The 27,651-nt window shown below is 49.1% G+C and overlaps 1 protein-coding gene across 1 annotated transcript in view; it reads left to right on the forward strand.

The window, feature by feature from the left end:
* Positions 1 to 27,651, forward strand: part of MTCH2 (mitochondrial carrier 2) — a 411,299-nt gene that overhangs the window by 81,380 nt on the left and 302,268 nt on the right. Inside the window, exons 4-6 of the mRNA XM_069623091.1 lie at positions 14,296 to 14,322; positions 14,510 to 14,566; positions 15,734 to 15,791. Coding sequence (XP_069479192.1) covers positions 14,296 to 14,322; positions 14,510 to 14,566; positions 15,734 to 15,791 — 142 coding nt within the window. The remainder of the gene's footprint in view (positions 1 to 14,295; positions 14,323 to 14,509; positions 14,567 to 15,733; positions 15,792 to 27,651) is intronic.

Below are 27,651 nucleotides of genomic sequence, written 5' to 3' on the forward strand. Positions count from 1 at the left end.
TACCCGCAATTGATTACCAGAATATTTTGATTACCGGACAGGTCCAAAACATGTGTAGCAGTCCTTGCCTCCTCTTCGTCACACCTAGGACAACGCTGTCTCCCTGCTCCTGGGAGCAACTAAGTCCTATGTAGAGTCATGTATGTTCGGTGTGTTGGGTACAGTTTCGTGAGTTTGTACCTAGTATTTCTCGAGACCTGTTTTGTGTAGAGTAATCCCCTGGTCCGTTCTGCTTCAGTGAACTTTCTCCCTAACTCTATCTCCCATTTCCCACATGCTCTCAGATAGGCGGGCTCTTGCCGTCTCGACAGCAGTTCATATATTCTAGAGATTACATGACTTCTCTTGGAAATATCATGGGATCTCTAGTGTGGTATTGTCTTCCATCCCGTTGCACACTATTTTCTCTGCATTCCTGTGCATGTGGAACAAACTGCCCCGCTGGGATTCCCCTTTTCCCGGGTCAACATCTCAAAGTTCATTAACCGCCCTTCCTTTGTCAGGTCTCCGACCGTGGCTACCCCCTTAGCCTCCCAGTGCGTTCTAATTGTCTGTAGCTTTTCCCAGTGTCCGTCCACCATTGCCACTAGTGGGATATTCTGGGAGTATGGGTTTTCAGTACCTATGTGTTTCAATGCCCTCTTCCACATTCTCTTGTCAAAAGTCAGTAAGTGTGTCTCTTGCAGGAGTATCTCCTTTAACTGGAGATGTCCCGAGACATAGTACAGCTCGAGGTTAGGCATCCTGATTCCTCCTTGGGCATGGTCCCCTTGTAATGTGCTCAGCGCATTCCTGTTCCTTTTCCCCGCCCAGAGGAATTCCCTGTTGTTAATATCTGCTTTCTGTTAGAACCTGCCGTATTTCTCATACGGGATGTTCACTAGGTGGTACAGTATACACGGGAGGGCTACCATTTTTATCAGAGCCGCTCTCAGCCATCGACAAAGGCAGTCTCTTCCAGAATTGCATGGATTTACCAATACTGTCCATTGCTTTCTGCATATTTTCCTTGTGCACCTCCTTGAAGTCATGCTAGGTGTTAACCCCCAGATATCTGAATGTATGTGTCGACCACTTCAGCTCTAGTACCGGCAGTTGTCGTTCCTCTCTACCTCACATGTTAGCCAGCGGAAACAAACAGGATTTCTCCCTGCTAATCCGTATCCTAGAGAGTCTTGCGTACCTGTCTAGCGCCTCTAGCACGTAAGGGAGATTATCCTCTGGGTCTCTCATAAAGCAGCATGTCATCTGCATACAGTGAATTGACGTGTTGTTTGTTCTTCAGAGATACCTATGTCTACGTATTCTGTCCTCAGGAACACTGCTAGTGGTTCCAGGGCCAGAATAAACGTGGGGGATGGTGGACACCCTGTCGTGTGCCCCTTCTCAATTCCCAGCTCCCAGAGATGCGTCTTCCTGTCTGTACTGTAGCTGTGGGTCTTGTGTACATCAGCTATACTCATCCCAGGAAGCCTGGTCCTATGCCAAATTGTTGCATATAGCCAGTCCCACCTGACAGAATCAAACACCTTTACAGCGTGGCCACCGCGCACCTCTCGTCCATTGAATTAGTTCTGTCTATCAGGTGGTTTAGCCTTCTCAGGTTCCAGGACGTGTTCCTATCTGGTACATAGCCTGTCTGATCCTGGTGTATCAGTGTGTCTATTAGCTTCTGGAGGCGGGTGGCTAGAACCGCAGTAAGGATCTTAAAATCTACATTTATCATAGAGAGAGGTCTGTATGAGCCGTACTGGGAAACGGGCTTCCCAGGCTTCAGAACTGGTACAATAATAGATCCTCTGCAGGCTCTCTGGTAGCTCTCTTCGCTCGTAGACCTACAGTTCTAGTAGTTTGGGCGCTCGCTCTTCCGTGTATTCTTTATAGAATTCCCCAGGCAGCCCGTCCGCACCCGCTGTCTTCCCTGTAGGCAGTGCCCTAATAGCCTCCTGCAGTTCTTCTATCGCTAGTGAGGCATCCAATATCTCTGCCCTGTCTGGGTGCAGCATGGCCACAAAAGTGATGGGTGGAAGGTTTCGAATGAATCTAAATCACTGGCAATTGCTCTGGGCAACCTTCCACACCACCGTTTTTTAGCCCGTCTGCGCCATTGCAAAAGGGGACCAGCCGTGTGCATATCAGTCAGCAGCTGCCGCCACCAAAGGTAGCAGCCCAACCCGAACTGCTAGGCCAGGTCCCCTCTGCACAGAAAACCAAGCAACCCCAGACCTGTTTCGGCCTTGTTGGACCTCCTCAGTGAGGTGCAGCCTGGTTCCCTGTGGCGCAGCGAGCAAGGGACCCATGTCTGGGCATACCCTCTCTCATGAGGAGAAACACACTGACCACAAAAGTGATGGTACTGCTATTTGGGACAATGCCTCTTCTATTTCCTCAGTGTCCCACCTCCTCCTGACAATAGTTTCTCATAGAATTCAGTGAATAATGCATTTTTTTCAACTTGGAATCTACACACTTTCCCGCCTCTGTCTTCATTGGCACAAATAATTCCCCTCTTCTCTCAATGGCATAGCCACGCCAACAGCCTACCAGGCTTATCCCTTTCTCCATGCAACCTTTCCGTGTATTTAGCATAGTCGAATTTTCCTAGCCTCTCCCAGCTCGCCATACATTGTTATGTGAGCTGGATCAGCTCCCCTCCTTGTCCCCCTTCCTTGATGTGCCGTTGCTCTGTTTCCGCTATATCTTCTTCTGCGGAGGCGATATCTGCTAGTAGTTCTTTTCTGAGGCCGCTCATTTGCCCAGTTGCTTCTCCCCTTATCCCTGTTTTTAAGGCTTCCACCTGTAATTCATTGGCTGTCCACACTACCCTTATTTACTTCGAAGTAGCAATCTATCTTGTCTGCTATGTGTACCCCGAGTGTGTCATCTTGTAATGCTTCTGCCTGTAACCTCCAAGTTGGGATTGATGGTCTGTACCTGGTCTCCCGCCACACTGTGACCAGTGGGGCGTAATATGAGAGCACCCTGGGTAGATATTCAGTGCTCCCAAATTCTCCAGCTGTCTCAGTTCTGGTAAATAGGTAGTCTATGCAGGTGTGCACAGTGTGGGGCCGAGTAGTGTGAATAGCCTTGTATCTGCCCTCCATATGTCTATGAGCCCTAGGTGTCTCAAAAACCCTGGCAGTTTCTTGGCCGGGGGTGCCGGTTTTTTATATTTCCCGTTTGACCTGTCGATAGAGGGGTCCAGTATATAATTTAGGTCACCTCCTCAAACCAGAGAACCTCCCCATATGTGGTCAACCGTGGGTACAGTGAGTTGAAAAAAGGGCCTGCATCATGGTTTGGTGCATATGTCTTAACTATATAGACCTCGCAATTCTCTAAATACCCATGTTTTAGCACCATTCTCCCCTCGCCATCTCGCTTTGTCTCCAATACTAAAGGGGACAGTGTGTGCTATCCATTTGTATTTGTATTTTGTTTATTTGTAACGCGCACCATCCGGCCCGGGGGCATCAGGGCGCAACTTGAGCTTATATACATACATAGCTTACATACATACATAGTTATGTACATGGGTAATATGTAAACATAGAGATATACATGAGTTACAATGATAGTTAACATTGGCATGAAGACAGAAAATGTACAACGCACAGAAATAAGTGGGTAGAGAGAAGCGATGGGCATAGTGAACTAGAGGTGTTTCACCGAATAGCAGAGTAGTCAATGACAGGGCATGAGCATGCGACTGTGGAGCTATGGCATATAACGCAGGTGAGGGAGTGCCTCACCTTTGATCAAAGAGCCATGATTTCGTTTTCAGCTTGAAGGTGTTAAATGAGTCTTCAGATCTGATGGTGACAGGGAGGGAGTTCCACAGCTTAGAAGCAAGGACAGGGAAGCTCGAGCTCCCCGCTTTTTGGAGTTTGAACCTTGGAATGGACAGGCTATGCGCAGTTCTTTGAGTTCGGGTGGAGGAGTGAAAGGAGAGCCGGTTGCAAAGGTAGGGGGGTGCCTTGTTGGCTAGGCATTTATGCTTAAGGGCAAGTGTTTTTAGTGAGATTCTCTACTTGACAGGTTAGCAGTGTAAGTTGAATCTGGATTCAGAGATGTGGTGGTTTCTAGGAATGTTAAGGGCTGCCCTTATGTAATTATTCTGGGTAATTTGTAGTTTATTCAAGATTCCCTTGGCTAGTCCCTAAATAGAAGGCACTGCAATAGTCAATTTTAGACATAATGAGTGTTCTGGCTGAGGTGATGCAGTTCGGGGTAGTCGGAAACAGTCTACAAGCTGCAATAAGTTTACAGGTGTACGCAGAAGCTGATCTGACTGCAATTATTTGACACGACAAGGATAGGGTGTCATCAAGGTAAAAAGCTAGTGTTTTTGTGTCTTTGGAGACTTTAATGTTGTTTCCATCAATGCTAAATGATTGGTAGGAGGGATCTAGTTTGCTAAGCCGTTGCGAGGAGCACAAGATGAGGAGCTCCGTCTTATTGTCGTTGAGGCATAGTTCGCGTTTGGCCATCCAAGCCTGGATGGCCAGATAAACGTCGTTCAAGGCCTTGGTGTCAACTAGGTAGTCACCCGTAATGGGGATGAGTATCTGGGTGTCGTCAGCATAGTTGGTATAGGAGACACCCAGATAATCAAGTGCATCAAAGAGTGGTTTAGTGAAAATGTTATAAAGTGTGGGTGACACGCAGGATCCTTGGGGAACGCCGCAGTGGATTGGAGCGGGGTCAGCAGCTGCGGAGGGTGAGAAGACCCTCATGGATCTGTTACTCAGGAAGGATTTGATCCATGCCGTGGCTGAGTCCGAGAAGTGTGCAGCAGAGTGAAGGTGCCGGCATAAGATTTGGTGGTTGACCAGATCAAAGGCCGCAGAGAGGTCTAGGAGAAGTAGAATAGCTAGTTTCCCATTGTCTTTTAGGATCTCAATTTGGGTTTTCAGATCTATCAGAGCCGTTTCAGTCCCATGTCTGGGACGGAATCCAGATTGTCGTAAGCCTAGCAGATTATTGGATTCCAAGTATTCTTGGATCTGCAGGTATGCCGCACGGTCTAAAATCTTGAGCAAGAATGGGGCAGTGGTTATAGGTCTGAAATTGGTGGGTATGCATGGGTCGAAGGATGGTTTTTTGAGTAGTGGGATCACCCATGCATCCTTGAGGTTTTTGGGGGCAGTGCCTGCTTTGAAAGAGGAGTTAATAAAGGCTCTGATAAATGGGGCCAAGTCGTGGTCAGAATCCTTAATGATGGGAGCAGGGCACGGATCACCTTGGCAGTTTGAAGGTTTGATTCTCATGATGATGTCTTCTACTTCAGCGATAGTGAGAGGGGAGAAAAAGGTTTAATGTTAGGCAAATCTATAGGGGCAAAGGGGCGACACTTAAAGTGGTGGGTGGACGGTTGTGCAGTGTCAGGTTGTCGTGTTTGTCTTTGATTTTAGATTGTAGGGTGGAGATTTTATTCAGAAGAGCGGACTGGATGTTAGCACACCATTTACGGAGATTCAAGTTCTTTTAAGATCTTAAAAAGTTCTTGTGTGTTCGAGTCTGCTTGTAGGATGCGGTTATTAAGGGACTCCTTTTTTGCAGTGATAATGGCGTCTTTGTAGGTGAGGGAGGCAAGGATGAAACCGTCTTTATGCTCATCGGAAGGGTGACTTTTCCAACGATTTTCGGCGCAGCGTTTAGCTTTCCGAAGCACTCTTAACTATGGTGTGAACCACGAGTTAAGCTGTGCATGTCGTTTAGACTTCCTGAGTTTGATAGGGGTGATGGAATTTATGGCCGTGAGCATAGTACGATTATAGGTGTCCGCTAAGAATGTAGGGTCAGTGCTGGAATATGCAGCGGCATTGAGGGAAGGGAGTAGCAATGGGAGTAGTTTCTCAATGTTCTAGTTCCTCCAAATTAGGACCCCTCTTGCGAATGCAGAATAAGGTGGCCCACCAGTTTTCCCTCCCCATTTCCTCGCCTGGGTGTCTTGTCTCTCTGCCGGGAAGTGGGTTTCCTGCAGGAGCGCTATGTCGATTCTTTTCCTACAGAGGTAAGCATGGACTCTCAATCTTTTAATGTACCCATTAAGGCCTCTGACATTCCAAGTTAGAAATATAACACTGCTGGTCATAGCTGTGGACCCTCCCTGTTCCCAATAGGCCCTGCTGTTAATGAACCATTTTTCCATCACCCGCCCCTCCACTCTGTACTTGTCATACTCTACAAAAATTCCCAAAATTACTCCGAACCCTCTCTTGGATAGAGTGTCCCCAGTAAACAAAACAAACCCAACCAGCAACTAAGATAACCTTCTGCGAGGTTCAACACTCCTCCCCAGTAACCATAACACATTGACCCATTTGCTCCAGCCATATTCAGGCCTAACCACTTTCACCTCCCCCAGCCCATCTGGCCATCGGGGGCGCACAGCAGCGAGTACCTTTTAAACTGCTACTCCTGGTAACTAACCATGCAGGGTAGGTGCTGCCCCACTTCAAGTCTGTAGTTCGGCGGTCCCACCTTAACATCAGCTGTGTCTAAACTCCTGCTTCTTGTGGATAATTGTACCTTCTGACCCCTCCAGCATCCGTGTTGCTTCCCCCCCTTTCCCAGTCTGTTCCTTCCTGTTGGGTCAAGGCGTTATTCGCCGGCATGGGGTCTGGCATGGATTGGCATGCTCCTGAATATTCCGTCGTCAGGCTGGGAATCCTCGGTAAAGAAAAAATCTGTTTGTTTAATTTCGGAACTATCTTTCTCCTAACAACCAATCACTGCCCCCAGCCAATGACTGCCCTCTACCTAAGCCCCTCCTCAGGCAGCTATCATCAGATGTTTACCGCACGCTCAAATGTTTAGTCCTTGTGTTAAGCTCTCAAGCCTTTACTGCATTGTTTCGCTTTTTGAAAGAGTTTTACTCTATTTTTCAGTCAATCGGGCCTTGTGCTCCATCAATTAACCTTCCAATTAACGGGGACCCGTTTTTCGGATTTCTTCATCGAGTTTCTTCTTGGAGACTTACAGAAGATTCTTCAGGCCTACGCCGCGTGGACCATGTCGGAGGAGGAGGAGGAGGAGGATTCAGGCCCCCTGTTTAGACTTGGCTCCGACTGCGGCTTGCGAAATGTCTTTTCGGACAGCATGCATTCCCAGTGTCTTTATTGCCTGTACCCGGCGCACGTGGAGGAAGACTGTGCATTTTGCCAGGAGATGCCGCCTTGCACGCTGAAGGTTCGGCATAGGCGGCTGAAGGAGTGGCTGCAGGCCAAGGCCCCTGCTCTGGGTGGGTGCCAGCAGAATGCCTCTGCCAGCTCCAAGAAAGCTGAACAGGCTTCCAAGGCCTTTGAGGGCGCCCCTCCCGCAGGGATACTACAGAAGGCTAAGCACCACAAGTCCACTGCCCCCGGGAGCACCGTTGCAGCGGGCACCCTGGCAGCCAGGGCGTCTCCAACGTCACCAGCGACTTCAGTCACTCGTCAGCGTTCAGGATCGTCGGCCAAGAGGAAGTCGGACCATCCAGGCAAACTCGAGGAGAAGCCCAAGAGTGACCTGCTGGAGAAGGCCCAGGGGGATCAGTGTGCTGTCCCTTCCCCTAAGGAGAAGGCCAAGCAAAACCAGGTGTCAGGGTCGCCCAAGGCCAAAAAGGACAAGGCTCTGGTCCTGACCCTGAAGGCCCAAGTACACCCGGCGAAGGCCCAGCCCTCCATTGAAGGGGTGGTGGCGTCTCTCGCGAAAGCCGCTGAGATGGCTACGCCGGGCGCAACCCCGAAGCCGAGGGTATCTCTTCCGTCCAGGATGGAGGCTGCGTTCCAGCCCATAGAGAAGACCACAGGGAAGAAGATGCCCGTCATCTCCCTGAGACTTCCCCTCTGGAAGCAAAGAAGGGGATGGAGGCGCGGTGGCCCTCCAGGGTATGGATAGCTCCTCTGAGGAGGAGCTTGTCTGCCTGCAAACCATCCAGGAGGAAGAGAACGTAAGGAACAAGTCTTACGAAGAGCACGTCGACAAAGGCGAGGATACCTTCGAGGAAGAGCAGCAAGGCGATGAGGGCCCGGGTGCCCTGCCGGTGCCCAGCTGTCTATTCCGCTGCCACTACAGCTGCCACCCCCGCCTCAACTACCTCCTAGAGACCTCTCGGTGGACAGTCTCTCTGCACTGCATACTCTGGTCTCTGAGATACAGACGGCCAATTTGTCCCCCTCCTGCACCCCCCGCTGGTGTTCGATGGAACCACCGACCAAGAAGAGGAGGAGGCACCCTTGCCTCCCTCTCTCCCCCCCCCCCCCACCCACTCCCAGAGGGATGAGACAGACCCAGACACGGACGACGGTGGGATAGGAGACCTCCCGTCGCCTCCCCACAGATCCTCCTAGTCAGACAAGATCACCCTTTTTCATTCAATGATCTCCAGAGCTTCGGAGCTCTTCCAGCTCACTCCAGAGGAGAAAAAGGAGGGTTTTTTATACCAGCGCCATGAGGCGAAGAGGAAGACCATCCTCTCGGTCCAACTTCTGGATGACATTTGGGACGAGGGACTGTCCCTCATGACAAATCCTTCTATGGCCCAGCGAAGAGGGATAGAAGTACATGGTGCGGGACTCTGCGCCCAAGTGCTTGCGGGCCCAACCGTCGCCGGCTTCTCCCTTGGCAGCGTCCACCCCTCCGTACAGTGAGGGGAAGACATTGCATGCAGTGGAACGACGGTTTATCTAATCTGCGGCCACTACCATCATGGCCACCAACGATCTTTTAGCATGCTACGACCGTGAGCCATCGTTCAAGATCGCCCCCATCCTGGACTTCCTCCCTGACGACAAGAGGTCGGAAGTGTTGGAGATTGTGCAGGAAGGCGAGGTGGCGTCGGACCACGCCATCACGGTGGCCCCGGACATCACTGATGCAGGGTTGTGCCAGATGGGCAACAGCGTTTGCCTTCATCGTCGTGGCTGGCTCAAGGCCACTAACTTTTGTCAGGATGTTCAGCCGAGGGTTTTGGACATGCCCTTTGACGGAGATAACCTGTTCGGGAAGGCTGGAGAGGAGTCTCTACAGGCCATCAAGGCTGACAAAGAGACAGCACATGCGCTGGGCACTCTCCAGCAGCCGTCCCTTCGGCCCTCAGGAGGCAAGTCCCAAGGATCTTCCAAAGGTTTTGGTGGGAGCACTTCGTCCTACCGCCAGCCCTCCCGCTCCTCGGCCCAACAGGGACCAACAGGGGCCTTTCCAAGGCTTTCTGAGGAGGACGTTGTCGACGGGGACCCCAGGTTGGTCCTTTGACGTCCAAGCAGGACTGAACCGGCCGTGGCGACAGGCCCCCACCCTGCACCCCGGTGGGAGGCCAGCTGGTGAACTTCATCAGCGCGTGGAAGACCATCTCCACCGACTGTTGGATGCTGGACGCTCTCGCCCACGGACACACCATGGAATTTCAACTGAAGTGTCCCAGAATACCACCTGTGGCCTGGCAGGAAAATCACGTCCCTCAGCTGCTGCTGGTGGTGCGGGCCATGCTAAAAAAGGGGCGCAATAGACCTCGTCCCAAAGAGACTCAGGGGTTCCGGAGTATACTCAAGGTATTTCCTCGTGAAAACAAAGATAGCGGGTTGGCAGCCCATCCCCGACCTCCGTCGACTGAACAAATACGTGAAGTCACAAAAGTTCTGCATGGTCACTCTTCAGCACATGCTCGGACAGCTCGAAGAGGGAGACTTTCTGTTGTCACTGGACTTGGAGGATGTGTACTTTAACATTCCATCCACCAAGGGACACCGCAAGTTTCTGCGCTTTGTTGTTCAGGGGAAGCATTACCAATTCAAGCCCCTCCCCTTCGGAGTGAGGTCGGCACCAAGGATCTTCACCAAGTGCCTGGCGCCGGTGGTGGCGCTTCTGAGACTGCAAGGGATTCCATCTACCCTTACTTGGACGACTGGCTCATTCGAGCCAGTTCGAAGGACATTGCCGTCGACCACGCAGCGAGGACCGTCCGCCTACTGAAGCACTGAAAATCGCCACAGTGAGGACCATCAAGTCTCTGCTTGGCATGATGTCGTCATGCATCTATTTCATCTGACTGTGCAGGCTACGGATGCGTCCATTGCAGGAGTTCCTCGACGACCGTTGGATACATGTGTCAGGAAGCTTCCAGAACAAGATAACACTCAACGAGGGCTTCCGTCGAGCGATAAAGCGGTGGGGAGTGCGCTCTCACCTGTCCGGAGGTGCAGATTTCCAGACCCCACCACACCAGGAGATGGTCACAACGGACGCCTCCCTGGAAGGATGGGGGCTCACACCAGAAGTCTCCACGCCAGAGGCATGCGGCTGCCGGAGGAGAAGTTGTTGCACATCAACGTGCTGGAGCTTCAAGCAGTGTTTTGGGTCCTCAAGTCCTTCCTTCCGTCCCTCAAGGACAAGCTGGTGAGGGTCTTCAAGGACAATACCACCATGAAGTTTTACATCAGGAAGCAGGGGGGCACCAGATCCCCAGCGCTCTCCAAAGAGGCGTAGGACCTATGGAACTGGGCCATCGCCCAGGGGATGTTCCTCATTCCATCTGGTAGCAGTAAAGAACACTGTAGCCGACTACCTCAGCAGGGAGCTACGATCAGTCCATGAGTGGAAACTTCGGCAGGATGAAGTGGACCAGCTGTTCCACAGATGGGGCAGTCCCCAGGTCGATCTGTTTGCAACGGCGACGAACACCAAGTGCCGGAGGTTCGCCAGCAGGTTTCCCCAGCCAGGGAGCATGGGGAACGCATTCTCATTCCCCTGGGACGGCCTGTTTCTGTATGCGTTCCCTCCATTGCTGTTGCTTTTTCGACTCATCAATCAACTCAGGCGGTCACGGTGCAGGATGATCCTCATCGCACTGGCGGGGGCGAGGCAGATCTGGTACCAGGACCTTCTCAGCATGTCGGCGTCCCCTCCAGTCAAGCTTCCTGTTGGTCGCAGATCTTCTCGCCAGGGAAGGAGGTGCAATTCTGCACCACGACCCAGGATCACTGAACCTGAAGGCCTCTGAAACTCTACAGCATTAGAGTTTGGGGGCTACGAACTCCCAGCAGACAGCAAGGAGGTGCTTGCCAAAGCCAGAGCATCGTCTATTCTAAAATGCTACGGACATACATGGAAGAGGTCTGCCATTTGGTGCTGTGCACAGAAGATTGACCCTCTACGAGTCACGGCTCTGCAGGTACTACTGTGTTTGTTGTCTTTGGCCAAAGCAGGACTGGCCCATGCCACCATTAAAGTTCATCTGGCTGCTATCTCCCGCTACATCAGAGCTCTGGGATGGTCGTCGTTATGGTCACACGGCTTGGTTAAGGAGTTTGGCAAAGGACTGTCCCGTTCGGTTCCGCCGATGAAGGCTCCAGCCCCGGCGTGGGAACTCAATGTGGTGCCGACTAGGCACATGGGTCCTCCCTTCGAACCTATGCCCACAGCTCCACAGAAGTTCTTGTCGTGGAAGACGGCGTTCCTCGTAGCCATCACCTCTGCAAGACGGCTGGGTGAGATCCAGGCCCTGTCCTGTAAGCCAACTTACTTGGTTCATCACGACACGAGTGTGGTGCTCAGGACGCACCCCTCCTTCATGCCCAAGGTGCCATCAGACTTTCATCTAAATGAGCCCTTGGTGTGAACTGTTTTTTTTCCGAAGCCTTTGTCGCCGGCTGAGAGGACTTTGCACTCGCTGGATGTGGCTAGAGCGCTGAAGTTCTATGTGGACCCCACAAAGAGTTTCCGGAAGACGTCGCAACTTTTTGTGAACTTTGGCCCTGTGAACCATTGGCAGGCCTTCTCCAAGGCTTCCATTTCCAGGTTGCTCTCCGGCAGCATCACCCATTGTCGCCGGTTGGCAAACCGACAGTTGCCTGGCCGTCCGAGAGCCCATTTGACTAGAGCGATCACTGCAACTAAGGCGTTCCTATCTGGTCTGCCCCTGCTGGACATCTGCAGGGCTGCTATGTGGAGGTCAGCAAACACCTTCACGAGATTCTACAGCGTTGACAGGCAAGGCACAGCTCCACCTCACTGATGAGGCCCAACAAGTCTGAAACACGTGTCTGGGGATGCTGTTGGTACTCTTGCTCAGAAGAGAATTGCCATATCATTTTGGTTCTGTGGGCAGGACAAATACTGATATGCAAATGGATATTTCCCTTCTGTGAAAGGCACAGTGAGCTCAAGTGTGGCTGCGGACTCTCGAGTGGGTAGCTTCCCGAAGAACAGGTAATTTAGCAATGTTCGTTCTCGCAGAGGGGTGCCTATGGACTATTTTTTGATGCTACTGGAAGTGCCCTTAGGAGAAGAGGATCATTCCCCTGTTATAAATTAGTTTTTGTAGTGGTATGGTCAGTTGTAAATTGTGGACAACTGACTTATTTTTGGACTTTTACTCATGACGGACGAGCACCTTAGTAAGTTGGACAGGGACCCCCCATCGCGATAGGGAAAGCGAGGCCTTATATTATTTAATAAAATCAGTGAATCATGTCCTTAAGGTGTCTGCGTCCTCCTTCTGGCTCACCACAGTTCATAAAATGCATTCAAATGACTTAAACACCACGAGAGATGAGTAAATCATTGCAGTAAAGATGGAACCAATTCATAAGTGATTTTTCCCTAACTTCTGCAGTTCAATCCCTAAGAAGAATGGGGCGGAGATTGGGAATTCGGAAAAGCCTGCAAAACAGCTTGCAGACAGAAACCCGAGTGCTGGGCGCGCATCGTCCTGTAAATTGGAGAGAGAGAGAGGAACGAAGAGTGGTGGCATGACCACGAAGAGATTGGGTGCCAAAAACTACACCAAAACCACTAAAAGGTTGGAACAACATCTTGTTGCAGTATCTGAAACACTGGACGGCCATCCTAATGGAGGATATGGATTACAAAGCATTGACAGGATAAAAAAAAAGCCCGACAGGCAGTGAAGACCAACCTGAATGGAGAGAAACCCTAGTGAAGTTATCCCTGAGAGGTAACGGGGAAAACAGGAGACCTGGGAGAGAGACAGATTCGTTATGGGACTACTCCTACTCAACTCAGTCAAGATAATGAGATTATAACATTGAAAGCAAGAATAGCAAATGAGAATTATTATGGGACCAATCATTCTCGTCCCAGTCAAGATAATAAGAGGATAACACTGAAAGCGAGATAAGTGGATGATCATTGTAGGAATATTCCTATTCGTCCTAGTCCAATCCAAGAAAACATGATCAAGAAAGAAAGCAAAAATAGAAGATAACATCCTGAAGAGAAGGACAAACTGATATACACGTCCAAAGAACGATTCAATAGAAGGAATCAAGGTTGTGAATTATGCAGAAGGGAAGAGTCTCAAGAGAGAATCGTAAAGGTTAGATGAGGTTACCCTAGGAAAAGACGAAGAATAACTCTTTGTAATAAAATTGCAGAAGAAAGGAACACACCAACAGAAACCATTAACAATGGAGAAGATATCAATCTAAAGTCAAAGGGACATCCTTTTGAGAAGAATCGGAAGCATAATAAAGTGTTAAAAGAACTGTACGAACTGATCAAAGTCGTCGCAGGAGACTATTTGAAAATCAGCTATTGAACAGAAGTTTGCAAGAACAAAACCCAGGAGAAGGGAGTCATTCTCCTGTCTATAGTTGAGATAGTACCTGGACTAGTTTTTCTTTAGGTAGAGATTACCCCATAGAAGTAGGGAGAGATGGGCATTATCCTTTCCTTTATAAGACATTTCAAGTGTGTACTTTAGTCTGTGTCCTCCTCCTGACACACCACTGTGGACAGGATGGGATTAAGCAAGGGTGCGAAATGGAGGTGTGGTTGGCATCCCCCACAACTGCATCCAAAAGTGTAGATACTGGCTACACAAACTAGTCTCCGTTTAGGGCTGGCCCAAAAAGTGCAGGGCAGCAATAAGCTGCTGGAGGAATGATGTTAGCATGTGCAGTGTTCTGCTAGCATCTTTTAGATCCTTGTTTACTTGCAAAAACCTGCACAACTTGCAATCTGGTATTGTTTGTACCATCTTCTGGGGTGCAAGTTCACTGGCCCAGGAAAATAAGAAGGGACCTTTAGGGCACCCTACCCAGAGAGGCTTTTAAGGGCTCTGATTTCACACACCACAAAGTTTCATCCCTATTGAGGCCTTGGATTGGGGCTTTCTAGGGAAAAAAGTTGCTGAACCAGGACAATGAAAAGGGAAGCAAAGTGACCTTCATGCAATGTTATGCTGCGTAAAGTCCCAGTGCCTTTATCTCATGCTTGTCTATTTTCTTTAACATGCTTTTTCTTGTCAGAGATGAACACTAACACTTCTCTCTCTCGCTCTTTCAACAGCAGTTCCAGGAGTGTGAGCAGGGCGAGGTAGGTTGAAACTGTTTTTTCTCTTTTTGGTCTGGTTTTCTTTTTAGTTGGCTCTAGACCTTCATAACTGTGCCTACTGTGTGCCTTAGAGGCAGAGCTCTGTAGTGTGAGCACACCAAATGGATGTTGGTGTCCCTGTATTAATCCTTTTGTTCTAATTAATTTTTAATGGGCTCATTTATTTTAGGATACAATAAATGGACAGAAAGAAATGGCCTCTTCACTGGACCAAGTTATCAAAGAGGTAACACTCGGATGTATCTGTATGCAAATGCATGTTTGAGCACAAGCATGTCTGTGACTCGCATGTTTTGAATGTGGAGGTGCTTGTGTGCCTGACTGATGCATTTGAGCATCAGTTTCTGTGATGTGTATGATAAGGCACAAGCAATGTGTGTAATTGTACTGTTGACGCACCAGGCCTACGTGTGTCTGGCTAGCATGTATTAAAACAATGTGCAACTGTGCTTGACTTTGATGTTTGTGCACAAGCTTCACATTTACAGTACGGATGGGTTTGGGCCTAAATGACGTGCTTGAGCGGAGGCTGCATGTGTTTACTAAGCATATTTAAGCATGAATTGGGTGTGTTTGGGTGAATGTCTGAATGGGCAGGCGGTCCTTGGTTGGCACTTGTCGCTGGCAGGATTGATGTGTAGGGCTGACAAAGTTGCTGGTGGGGAGTGGATCTGGCTCTGTAAAGATGGGTGCTATGGTAGGAACTCTTGGCGGTGGTGGCTGTGGGAGGGCAGTATTTGTGAGTGTTCAAATATGATGAGCTGAAGGTGAGTTTTTCTTGGAGTAGGATGAGTGCCAAGGGGAATGTTCTAGTTAAATTAAAATGGTATCCTTTTTAAATTGTCGTGCACGTCAAAAGTTTTCTGATTTTACTAGTTTTCTGTTCATAGTACAGATGATTTTCAAGTGATATTTCATCTTCCTGAAGTGGTTCTTGAAAGTCCCAGGACTTTGTTCAGGTTTATCTGTTCCTGGCGATTTAGAATAGTGCAAGGAATCCTATGGTTTTACTTTCTTTGATGCTCTTTGTTTATAACCTGAACTTGCACAGCCGGGTTTCTTAGTTATTGCATAGTAGAGCACTCCAGCAGTTAAGTATAGTCCCACCTTTTGTCTGTTATCGTGGGTGTGTGGGGCACGAGGGGTGTGGCAGGCTTGGAAGTCTCTGGAGTGTGGTTGGGTGATTCTCTACATTTTGAGGTAAAGGCGGCGGTTTCTGAACACTTTGTACATCTCAGGCTTCATTCAGTGGAGTTGCAGAAGAACCACTGGTGTCTTCACTTTCATAATGGTAAGTGGGTAGGGTGTTCTTGTTCTTCTAATGTGAACTTTACTGTTCTTGTTTTTTTATTTGAGATGTTTTATATTAATTGGGTTGTTTTCTTGTTTGCAGACGTCTCGGGAGATGGCTGCTCGTTCTGCTGCTACCCTCATCACACACCCATTCCACGGTGCGTTCTTATGATTGCCATTGGCTTATAAATGATAAATCTGCAGTGCCCTTGCTCTCTGGAATTGGTGAATCTTAGATTCCCTTCCGCAGGCTGTGCCATAGGTAGATACGGTTCATGACTGTCTGCCTTGGCATCTTTACTCAGTGAATCTGTCCCACTACTCTGGCTGAAACCTCTTGAATGCTAAAGCTTTTGTCCACGTTTGCATTGGTAACAGGCCTCTGTCCTGGGTAGTGTTGTTCACTGATTTTAATGTTTTGGATTGAAACAACTGCAACCTTCTATATTGTGTACATGCTCTCGGAATGTATTGAGGCCACCCACTTTTCTGAGTTAAGGAGCCACGTTTTAGCTGGAACTTGTCATGCGTTTGTCTAGTTGGGAGTACAACTAGAATGCTTTATTCATTAAATTTGCAAAGTGGTGAATGTCCTGAGATGTTAAGAGGGATAAAGGTTTTGAAATAAAAATAAAACTAACACGTGTGTGTATGTGGATAATGGCTTGTGAGCAGCTTATAAAATCTAAGTGCTGAGGCAGTGAGTGGCTGAAGTGTTAAATCCAAATATTTCCTAAGTTAGATGGTTGCTGAAGTTCCACTGTAAAACAATTGCAGCAAGATTGAGATGCATCATTAGTCAATAGATAAGATGTGAGGACACATTCTGATTCTAGTTAACGCTGCTGCATTTGCCTTGTCTTTCTACACTTTACCATGAGATTTGCCCCTTCCTAGGCAGACTGCCAGTGCAAACTCTGTATCCTTTTTCCTCCAAGGTCAAACAAACTGTACCAGTCATGAACAGCATATTGCCCTACATCTGCCCAGCAGCAGGCCTACCTTTGACCTAATTGTGGACTTGGACTGCGCAGTCGCAGCCCTCACATCTGGCCATAAGCTCACCCCTCTGCTTTGCCTGGGAATGGCCAGCCAGATGCAACACATCCACTTTTCCAAGGAAAGGGCTTTCTGTATGAAATCTCCTGACTTGAGTGAGCAGGATGAAGGCTATAGCACAAGCTGACCAAAGGACAGGGAGAAAACACGTAGTATTGCCAGTTCTAGCATATGGTACTTAAAAGTACCTGCAGTAAAATGCAAAATGCAACACGTGAAAAATATCCCAATTTGGTCACCTCATTTAAAGTAATACAAATGTTGCGCAAAGAATAAGAAAATAGTCTACAAATTACCCCTGCTGCGCTTGACTGCAAGGTGATGTGGTTCAGCTTGAAAAAAACAAAGAATGTCCCAAAGGGAGACTCGGTTCTGTGCACTGGTAGCTTCTGACCAGTGCCTCCAAAACAGATGAGCTAAGCAAGGGAAGTAAAGCCAGAATGATTTAGGTAACTTTGAAAGTTAGGCCAGGAATCAAACGGTAGCAAAATGTTGGGGTTCCATTGATGTCAAATGAGGGAATGTTGCAAAAAGAAAATCTTTCCTAACACTCGTCTTTACCACTCCCCTCCTGAGAGGTGACCATGACTGCTCAACCACAACTACCTCAATGTGATTAATGCAAGATGTGACTAAGTCTGCTCCCTGATGCTGTCAAGAAGGGATGCAGAGCCCGGTCAGCTGGTGGTGGCAGGCCTACCACAAGGATTCCCAGAACCAGTCCTGCCTCAGAAGCAGGGTGTGTAATTTAGGAGGGCAAAGCCCTCTCCCTAAACTTTGTGCCTGCATATGCATCATTTAAGTAGTGCATTTTCCTGCCCTATACCTAGATTGCACGATGCTTGCCATCTGTTTTTGTTTCCCCAAGGGGACTTCAAGCGGTATGAGATCGAGCAAACGGCCCGATCAGGCGAGAAATACCAGAAGACGTCCAGGCAGTGGAAAAACTCTGTAACCAGAACAGTAATTCAAAGCTGCCTACATGATCAGAGCACCAATGGTGACTACACCTACGACAAAGTAGAGCAACACGGACCCCCACAAGGACTGGAATGTTAACCACTACTGGGTTGTGGGGTGGTCTGGTTTGACTCCAGCAGCCTGTGTATGCAGGGAAGCCCTCCCACAAACTGGGACGCAAAGACTGTCTGCTGACCCCCGTGCATCAGAAAGGGGCCGGACTTTCCCATTTATGCATTCACTCACCTTTACACACCCCGGGGGAATGGAAGTCAGTGGTTGGCCGGGTGAAACCAGTGCAGGGAGTAGACCATGGAAGGGTAAGGAGGGTGGGTGGGCGGATAAAAGGGTGAACAGGAAGGTGTAGGTTATTCAGTTGAGGGAGGAAGAAGAGGACCAAGAGATCAGGCTGAGGACTTATGGTGGCAAAGAGTGTGGAAAGTTGCTAAAGGAGTGTGCAAGGTAAGGGTATTGATTGATGAGAGAAATTGGTTGCAAGTGTGTGTGGAAAGTGTGAGACCGAGAGTAACATAACTCAAACATGAGCAACATAATACAAAAGTGTATATGGCAAGGTGAGTGGAAGTGTGAAAAGATGACTGAGAAAGAAGATTTAGTGGTAGCAATGAGGAGAAGAGGGGGTAGTAATAGTGTTGAGAGAGGGGTAATGGGAGTAGTATGTAGCCTAGGGGTAGTAACAGAGTGAAGGAGAGGGGTGGGAGTATCGGAGGGGTGGGAGTGGTGTAGGAAGGGGAGTGTAAGATTGCAGGGTGTAAGGTAGTGGAGTAGAGCTAGGAACACCAAAGTAAGAGAGAAGGGAGACGGGTGGTGTAGAGAAGGAAGAGGAGAATGAGGAGAATAGGGTGAGACAGAAAGATTGGGGGAGATTAAGAAAACCGTGTTGAATAAGAGAGCAAATGGGGCTTGTGTATTTGAAAGGGACCTAGCAAAGCAAACATCCTTTGTGGACCTTTAGGTCAGGGACCCACCGATATTGATTGATATGATATTTACAATGTGCCTACACACAAGTTTTTCAAGGCGCAACCAGGCAGGGAGGGGTGGAAAACAGGGTAGAACACGACAAACAATCTTACTAGGCCTAGTATCATTTAGATTGTGCAAATGCACAGACAAGAAGTGCAGGGGAAGGGGGGAGAAGTGCACCCAGTAGAACAGTGCCCTGGGCTCAGTGCAGGAAAGCAGGGCCTCCAAGGGGAAAATGCCCAGGAAGTGTAAGGAAGGCCAGTTGGCAGTGCAGGAGGGCCCGAAGGCAAGTGCTATTGACTGGCTTGAGGGTTGTGGGGGGGCAGTTGTCCTATATGACTCAGAGGAGCGCCAGGCAGCCAGTCAATGTAACAGCAGGAGGAAGGGAAGGATAGCAGAGGGAAGGCAGAGAGAAAAGGAGGTTGGGAAAGGTTAGAGGATGTCAAGAGTGTTAGATATGGAAAGGTGAAATTTGGAAAGGGTTGTTTCAGGATGGGAGTCAGCCGCAGGAGTAGGTGGAGTAGAGTAGGTGAAGGCTGCCACTGACACTCTCTTCATGGGTTGGATGACTGTGAAGGAGGGTGGCAGTGCTGGGTGGGCCATTGCCAGGGGAACAGGAAGCTTCAAGTGAGAAGAGGAAAAAGTGATCAGTGAGGAGGAATAGTGAGAGGGTTAGAGAGAGAGGGATGTCAGAGGTGATGAGAAGGTGTGTCCAGCAGGGTGGGTCAGACCAGAAGGTAGAATGGACAGAAAGAGAGTCACAAAGGTTCCGGAAAAGCCTTGAGGATTTGGGAGAGTCCAGGTCGATGTTGAGATCCCCAAGGAGGAGATGCTAGGAGATAGAGGAAGTGAGGTCTGCCCATTCAGAGAGGAGGAGGGTGGACTGGCCAGGTGGCTGGTAGAAGGTGGGGCCAGGTGGCCTTTAGAAGGTGACCAGGCTCAGAGAGGAGACAGGAGAAACAGAGAGCCTGCAGACCAGGCATTCGAAGGAGGAGTAGGCTTGAGTGGGAATGATGGAGACAGGAATCCACTCGGGAAAGATCAGGGCCACTCCGCCTCAGGGCCTGTTGTGCCTGGGCTTGGAGAGGATCTTGTAGCCCTCAGGTAGAAGTGTCAAAACATGTGACAGAGCTAGTCTTAAACCATGTCTCGGTAAGGTCGAGAACATCTACATCCAGCAATTCAAGGAGGTGGCAGATGTCGAGAGTTTGACAGCAAAGGGACAGTTAATAATAGCGGTGTGGAGCAGGTTGACGCTTTTGAAAGACTTCCGGGGAGGGGTACAGGGGTCTCCACTGGAAGTAACAGAGGAGCCTTAGAGGTAAAGGGAGGAGGAGGCAGAGGATCCAAGGAAGACCTGCAAGGCATAGGTGCTAGAGAGGTGGTGGCCAAGGGAGGCGAGGTAGCCAGTAGAGAGGCATCGGACAATGGAGCCAGAGGGGCAGAGGACGAGGGAGGCAAGGGAGCCTAGAGGGCCAAAGCTGGCAAGGGAGCCAAAGTAGTGGAGGGAGGGTGTGGCAAGGGAGCCATGGAGGTAGATGGCAAAGTAGCCACAGTAGCTGAGGTAGGGGGTGGCAAGGTAGCCAGAGTAGCAGAGGGATTAGGTGGCAAGGGAGCCAGAACAGTGGAGGGATGGGGTGACAAGGGAACCAGGGAGGAAGATGGCAAGGCAAGGGAGACTGGGTGGTGGAAGGAGGCTGAGGGGCCAGCACACAGGTAGGCGGGTGGCGGAAGGAAGGAAGTTGATAAGGCGAGGGAGGTGCCTTTCGAAAGGTAAAAGGTTGGGCTGTGGCCTATGTACTTGGATGGTACCATTGAGATGGACATTAATGATGACCTGAGGAATGGAAGGAGGCTAAGAGGACCTCCCAATGTGTGCCACCATTAATGGGTGAGGATGAATAAGGAGATAGCAGAGCAACCATATGCAGGGTCCAAAGGTCGGGTGAAGGAACGACAGAGTATGTCGGTGAGAGTCTCTCTGGCGCAAGCACCGACTTAGGTGTCAGCGATGGGAATACCTGGGTTGTAGACCAGTGTGTCCACCTTAAGCTTCATCCTACCAGACTTAGTGAGAGGAGAAGGATAGGAAATAGAGAAGCAATTAGAGAAGATGGGGGAAATAGAGAGCACCATAGTGGGTGTGGGAGGGTGTAGAATGGGAGGGAGAAGAGGGAACACAGGGATACACAAGTACACGGAACAGGTTAACAATAGTAGGTTACAGTATGGTAACAATTTTAGAACAGAGTACAACAGAACAGCAGAGACGATGAGTACCAACGCTGCGACGAATAGTAGGTTACGGTAAGGGAAACTGTATCACTACATAATATCCCCAACAAAAATATCACCATAGATATGGCCGTTTGGTTCGCCATAGGCGATATTTTTGGTGGGGATATTATGTGGGAGTTGAGGTTGCGTGGGTGTCCCCCTCACATTAAAAAATGATGCGGGGCTGTCCCCCGCAGGGTCCATGTGTGAATTTCGCTGCAAAAAATATAGCGATATTTTTGCCGCGGAATTAACACATGGAACCGGGGAAACCACTCCTACAACAGAGTTGCAACGAACAACAGAACAGCATGGGCAATGATTATCAACAGTGGGAGACGGCTCAGCGCACCTTAGGGGGAGAGCTGGGAGCAAGAGTGGGGGAATCTAGAGAAGAGAAAGGCCTATTGGGAAAAGCAAATCATGAGAACAGAGCAATGGCCCAATACAAACTGTAGGGGAAAATAGTTGCAGGGGTCCCCAAGCCTTCACCTAGAAGGAAAATGAATAGCTGCCTGAGGGAGTTAGAGAGGTAACGTGGTTTCTTTCAGGCCATCAGTCAGTTGTTAAATTGTAGGGGTTACCGATCTCTAGACAGGCCTTGGGTTGAGGGACCCCTGGGTTAGGGAATTACCACCCATCCCTAGGTTAGATAGATGTGGATAGCCCTTAGGCAGCCCTTTAACTTCAAATCAAATAAAAACCCCTGGACTGTCTTTGAGAGTTGGTGTGCTCGTTAGGCAGTCTGCAACAAAGGCTTAAGGATTGCCTGCTTCCTCAATTTATGAAGGCAAACTTGCATCCTAGACCATGAGTTGGGTGAGTTCTCATTAACCGTACCACCTGTTACTTTTATTAGCACTAACAAATGGCAAAATCTGCTTTAGTGAATGTCATATTTTATTCAAATCTTTTTTATGCTAAACAATGCAAAAACATCATTCAGGAGACGATCAGAAATGCAGAACCATATTTAAAGGGTAAGAAAAACGACTTTTCTAGATCTTACTTTCCTTTTAAAGACTGCTTGTTTTAAAACAGTAGTACCCCAAATTGTATGAAGGGTTCAGATTAAATTTGCAGTGATATGGAGGAGCCCACCTCTTTGCGTGTCCCAATACAGAAATTGAAGCGCTAAAAGCATTTTATATTTAAGTAAATGTGGAAAGCTACTAGCTGGACTGCATTTTGGTGCTTGTCCACTTAAATTTATAAAGCTGAAACTAAGCAGGAATGTAAAATGATATCTACTATCAATGCCATGACTTTGAGAGTTGTGTTTCAGCCTATGTTTTATGAAACAAGATTGCAAATGAAGTAATTAGGTGAGAAAAAGTAACGGTGACTTGTATGTATATATTTTGATATGTATAGGATTAATATAGCTTCTCCAGCATGGGGTCTGGCATGGATTCACATGCTCATGAATATTCCCCGTCGTCAGTTTGGGAATCGTTTCGTTTCTGAACTGTCTTTCTCCTAATAACCAATCACTGGTCTTTGGGTCATTCTGCCCCAAGCCAATGACTGCCCTCTACCTAAGCTCCTCCTCAGGCAGCCATCTTCAGATTTTTACCGCACGTTCAAGTGTTGGGAGTCCTCGTGCTTAGCTCTCAAGCTTTTACTTCGTATTGCATTTTTCAAACGATTTTACTCTTATTTTTCGGTCAAATTGAGCCTCAAGGTCCACCGTTTCCTCTTCCGATTAACGGGGACCCGTTTCGGAAATCTCTACGCCCCTCAAGGACGAATTTCACTTCTTGGAGGATTCCAGAAGATCTTCGAGGCCTACCCCTCGTGGTCATGGTGGAAGACAAAGGAGACTCGACACCTCTGTTTAGGATCTGCCCAGGATGTGGACTACAGAACGTCTTCAAGGAGGATGGGCACTCCTGGTGCCTCTACTGCCTGCACGCAGATAAATCGCACATCGAGGAGGCCTGTGCATTCTGCAAGGACATGTCCTCCCGGACCATGAAGGACCGTCACGAGCGACTCGCTGACTGGCTGGAGTCGAAGAGCACGGCGGCAGGTGAGCCCCGGCAACCGATCGGTCTTCTAAGACCTTTGAGGGCGCTCCGGCGACGGGGGCCCAACATAAGGCAAAGCACCGTGAGTCAGCGGGCACCGGGAGCGCCATTGGTACGGGCTCCTCGGCTGCCAGGCTGGGCGCAGCATCACCGACGCAGTCAACCAAGAGCCAATGCTCCGATTCGAGAAATCCTAGGGGGAGCGAGGCGGCGGTCCTCCCCCCACAGTGAAGGCCTCAGACATGCCTAAGGTCGTGTAGGCCCAGATTCACCAGGCTAAGGCTTCGATTGAGGGAGTGGCAGCATCCCTGGCTGTTAGGACAGTTTTTCTGAAGTCCAACTAAGGGCTTTTGTAAAACCATTCTACTAAGGCAGTACAAGACTCCACTCCTAGTATAAGGCTGTACCACCTGAGTTCGGGGTAGCGTAGACAGAGCAGCCAGGCTTATTTTAGGAGGGAGAGAGGGCAGTAGATACAGTACAAGTGAAATTGTAATACAAATGATCCAAAGAAACACTGAAACACTATTGTAAAAATAAAGGATTTATTTAAATACAAGAAGGCCCAGATAAATCTAGGGGTTAAGTAAGTACTAACACATTATAAGAAATCACAATATAAAACACAACACTATACTTGAGAGTACACAAACCCAAGTATAGACCATATTTGGAACACCAAACAGTAGTTCTAGGGAAGTCAAAACCTTGTTATACACATTTAGTATAGGTCAAGCCTATTCTTTGGGAGTAAAAGACCAATGGTTACTTTTAGATTTCTTTTGGTAATAAAAGGACAGTAGGCCCTTCCAGTTGTACAGTGACTCTTGGAACAAATCACAGTCAACTGGACAATAGACTTTTGGTGAATAGTGAAACACTTATTCTAGGTGCAGTAAAAACCTAATGAAGTAATATACAATTACATATGCCTTGGAAATCAGGGAACCCCAGATTGAGGTAAGCAATAACTCTGGTAACTTGTTTTGGATGGCACAAGGCTAACACAAGGTAAGTAAAACCCACATACTTTAACTTCACAATGAAGGGGAAAGTAAAACCCAATGTCACACTTTACTGAATAGTATTCTGGGTAGGCAACAACCTAATGTAGACTTATTAAGAACAGGCTAGAGGCAAGTCAGGGGAAGCAATACCCAGTTGGGGGACACTCATACAGTTATCCTAACAGGACTAACCTGGTGATACCAACAGTTAGAGGATACTCATACAATTACCCTACAGGAATGATCTGGTGAAACCAACACATTACTTTTGTAAAGAGGCACAACCTAATCACAGGAGAGTAACATACCTTCACATCTACTTTCTTTTAGACTGGCAAAAACAGTGGCTAAGGAAGAAAAGATGTTAACCATACTTTTATGAATAGTGCATCACACATTCAAGGTCAGTAAGAACTTTTGTAACTGTTCACTCTTAGAATTACAGTCACCAATCGACTCTTTACAAGTAAGTAAAACACTTGATTTCTTTTCCAGGCAGATGTCCCAATACGTTCAAAAGCTTTCCCTTGGAGCATGAGTGTTCTCAGTGGCAGAAGGGGGGGGGGTCACTAGGACTTGTGACCAACAGGCAGTGTTAGAATAAGTTCTTTAGTAGCAAAAGTCGGAGTTCCTTAGGAAAATTGGGCAAACAGGTGAGTACTTTACTTCTAGGGTTGGAAGAGGGTCCAGGGGCTTTACAGAAGACACCCCAGCAGGATTCTAGCAGTGGGACTGGGTGTACTGGATGAGGGACCTCCCAATCACAGAAGACACCCCAAGACTACACAGAAATCCCAACAGGCTTAAGGTAAGTATATACGCAAGCCAACACAGTACCTCAGCAATGAAGAAGAGATTGCAGCAGGAGAACTTCAGGGACGGCAGCCAAATACCCAGTCAGTGGATTCCTTGTGTTTTGCGTGTTTGGCGCCTTTTCAAGGAGCACAGAAAATCGCAGTTGAATTCTCGTCGTTTAAAAGTTCCAGCACTCTTGTGGGGGGACTTTTCGGACTAGATTCGTGTCTCCGGAGATACACCAGGATGCCCACGAAGTTTCAGCGAGATTCAGAAGACCATGCACTGCACAGTGGCTGGTGGTCCCAGGGTATTGGGGTATTGCAAGAACGTAAGGTCGCAGCAACCCGTGGGATGGCTCAAAATGCAGGTCTTCTTGAGTCTAGTGGGTCTCACCAGGCTCTGGGTTCGGGTTGTTGTTTTCGGAGACCCCAGGTCGATTGGATGGAAGGGCTGCAGCAGGCTCTGGTTACACAGCAGGCTCTCCAGTCGCTAGAAATCATTCCTGCCGCTTTTCCTTCGTCATCCTCTTCGGTTTTCTGTTCCAGTGGTCGACATGACTTCAGTTTCCAGTATTTATCAGGAACTACAGCACAACCTCTGCATTCTCTCACTGCAGTTTACAAAAAAGGGGCGTCTGGTTGTCCAATCAGGACAGCCAGCCCCCCACTGGGATTTGTCCCAGTTGAAGGAAGGCGTAAAACAAAGGAGGGGGAAGTTTTGGATTCCTCACCCACATCCTGTGCTTACAGACTAACTGGAGCCTGGGCAGGGTGTCCAGGGGACTCCCGCCAAAGACAAAACTCAAACAAAGGAATTTCCCACCCGGGATGTCAGGGGAAGGAACAAGAAACGACAAACACTAAAAAGGCAGAAAAAGAAGACGGGGGCCATTTTGGTAAAATGAGCACCTTTAAGTGCTTTTACTGCAGCTGTGATTACAGCCCGCAGTAAAGGTGCACCAAATTAGTAAAAGGTATCACTGCCACCAGCCATTAAAGGTAAGCTTGTCACTGTAACAGATTTGTTACAGTTTTAATGTGAAAGGGGATACATTGTATCTCCCTAGCACTCCACATAAGGTGGGGTGTGCTGGTTTCACAGAATCAAATGTAAAAAGGATTCAAAGATCCTTTCTACCCTTGGGAACTGTAGTTCACTGAAGGTTAGCACAAGAAAGTTAAAGGGGGAGCCCCTAGGGCAACCCAGCAACAACAGGCACTTATTGCCAATAAGTTGTTAGACATGATAACTTTAAAAAGACACTATGGAGAGTCTTAAAAATGACACCCATAAAAAGACTTAAAGATTAGGTGAGTGTGGAAAAAGGTTCCCACTCACTGAGGTATTAATGAAAAATATCCCACTAGAAAAGCAAAAAGTTCTGGAGTTGAACCAGGAAAGGAAGATTTACCAGCTCTGTGGAAATCTTACCTAACACTGGCGAAGACCGCGGAGGCGGCCCCAGTGGAGACGGCCCCCAAGCCAAGAGTTTCCCTGCCCGGCCGGAGGGAATCGTCTTTCATGCCCTTCGATAAGACCCCCGTGAAGCCCCTGGGCGAGAAGAAGAGGGCAGGGGGGCACGATAGTCCTACCTGACTCCGCTATCTCCTCCAAGGACAAGCTTTCGGGCCTCAAGTCAGTTCTTGACAAGCAGTTCGTCGAGGTCAGAGCCTACAGGAAGGACCCCGACGAGGCGGACGTTGAGAGCGATGTGGAGAGCGATGTGGAGAGCGGACGGAGAACAGTAGATCGACAAGGAGCCGGAGGACACTACGCCAATGCCGACACTCCTGTCGCAACCGCTGCCAGCACTGACAGACAGGTCGGAGGACATCTTGCTGGCCTTGCACACACTGTGCACAGAAATAAGGACAAGGATGCCTTTGCCTCCGCAGACGATCCAGCGGCGCCTGGACTGTTGGGGAGCCCTCCATCCAAGCGGAGGCGGGTACATCCACCCCCGCCCTTTCATCCTTCACCTCCATCCCCTCCACCGAGGGACGAGATGGGGACAGACGGTGGCAGCGACGATGGAACTGATCTCCCATCGCCTCCCCCCGGGCTTCTCCTCCCGACGAGATTGGCTCCTTTCATGCCATGATCGCTAGGGCCTCGGAGCTTTTTCAGCTATGCCCCGAAGAGCAGAAGAAGGAGGGATTCCTGTATCAGCGGCGAGAGGCCAAGAGGAAGACAGTACTCTTGGTCCCGCTGTTGGACGACATCTGGGACGAGGGGCTGGCCCTCCTGAAGAACCCATCCTCGGCTCCGGTGAAGAGAGACCGGTACGAGAAGTAGTGTGGAAGTCCTTCTACACCGACCGTTGGGTGCTGGATTCCCTGGCCCACGGGCACACTCTGGAGTTCCAAGCGAAGTGTCCCCGTTTTCCACCGGTGCCAGGAAAGAAAACCACATTATGCAGCTTCTGTTGGAAGTGCGAGCAATGCTAAAAAGGGTGCAATAGAACTTGTCCCAAAGAGGCTCCGGGGCTCCAGAGTTTACTCGCAGTACTTTCTCATCCGAAAGAAGACCGGCAGCTGGCGGCCCATTCTAGATCTTCGCCGCCTGAACAAATACTTAAAATCCCAGAAGTTCCGGGTGGTCACCCTCCAGCACGTGCTGGGACAGCTGGAGGAAGGGGACGTGGCTACGCTTGCACGGGATCCACGTCTACCCCTACCTGGACGATTGGCTCATCCGAGCGAAGTCAAAGGAACTCGCTGTCGGGCACACAGCGAGGACCGTCCGCCTGCTCACGGAACTGGGGTTCTCGATAAACTATGCAAAGTCCTGCTTGGAGCCATCTCAGGAAACCCAGTTCCTGGGAGCCAGACTCAACACGGTGGCGCACCTAGCCGCACCGTCGGAGGACAGGATAAAGGCCATCCTGGGCAAGGTGCAAC

This window comes from Ambystoma mexicanum, chromosome 11 (genome assembly GCF_040938575.1).
Source record: "Ambystoma mexicanum isolate Mex_15411 chromosome 11, UKY_AmexF1_1, whole genome shotgun sequence".
Classification (NCBI taxonomy): Eukaryota; Metazoa; Chordata; class Amphibia; order Caudata; family Ambystomatidae; genus Ambystoma; species Ambystoma mexicanum.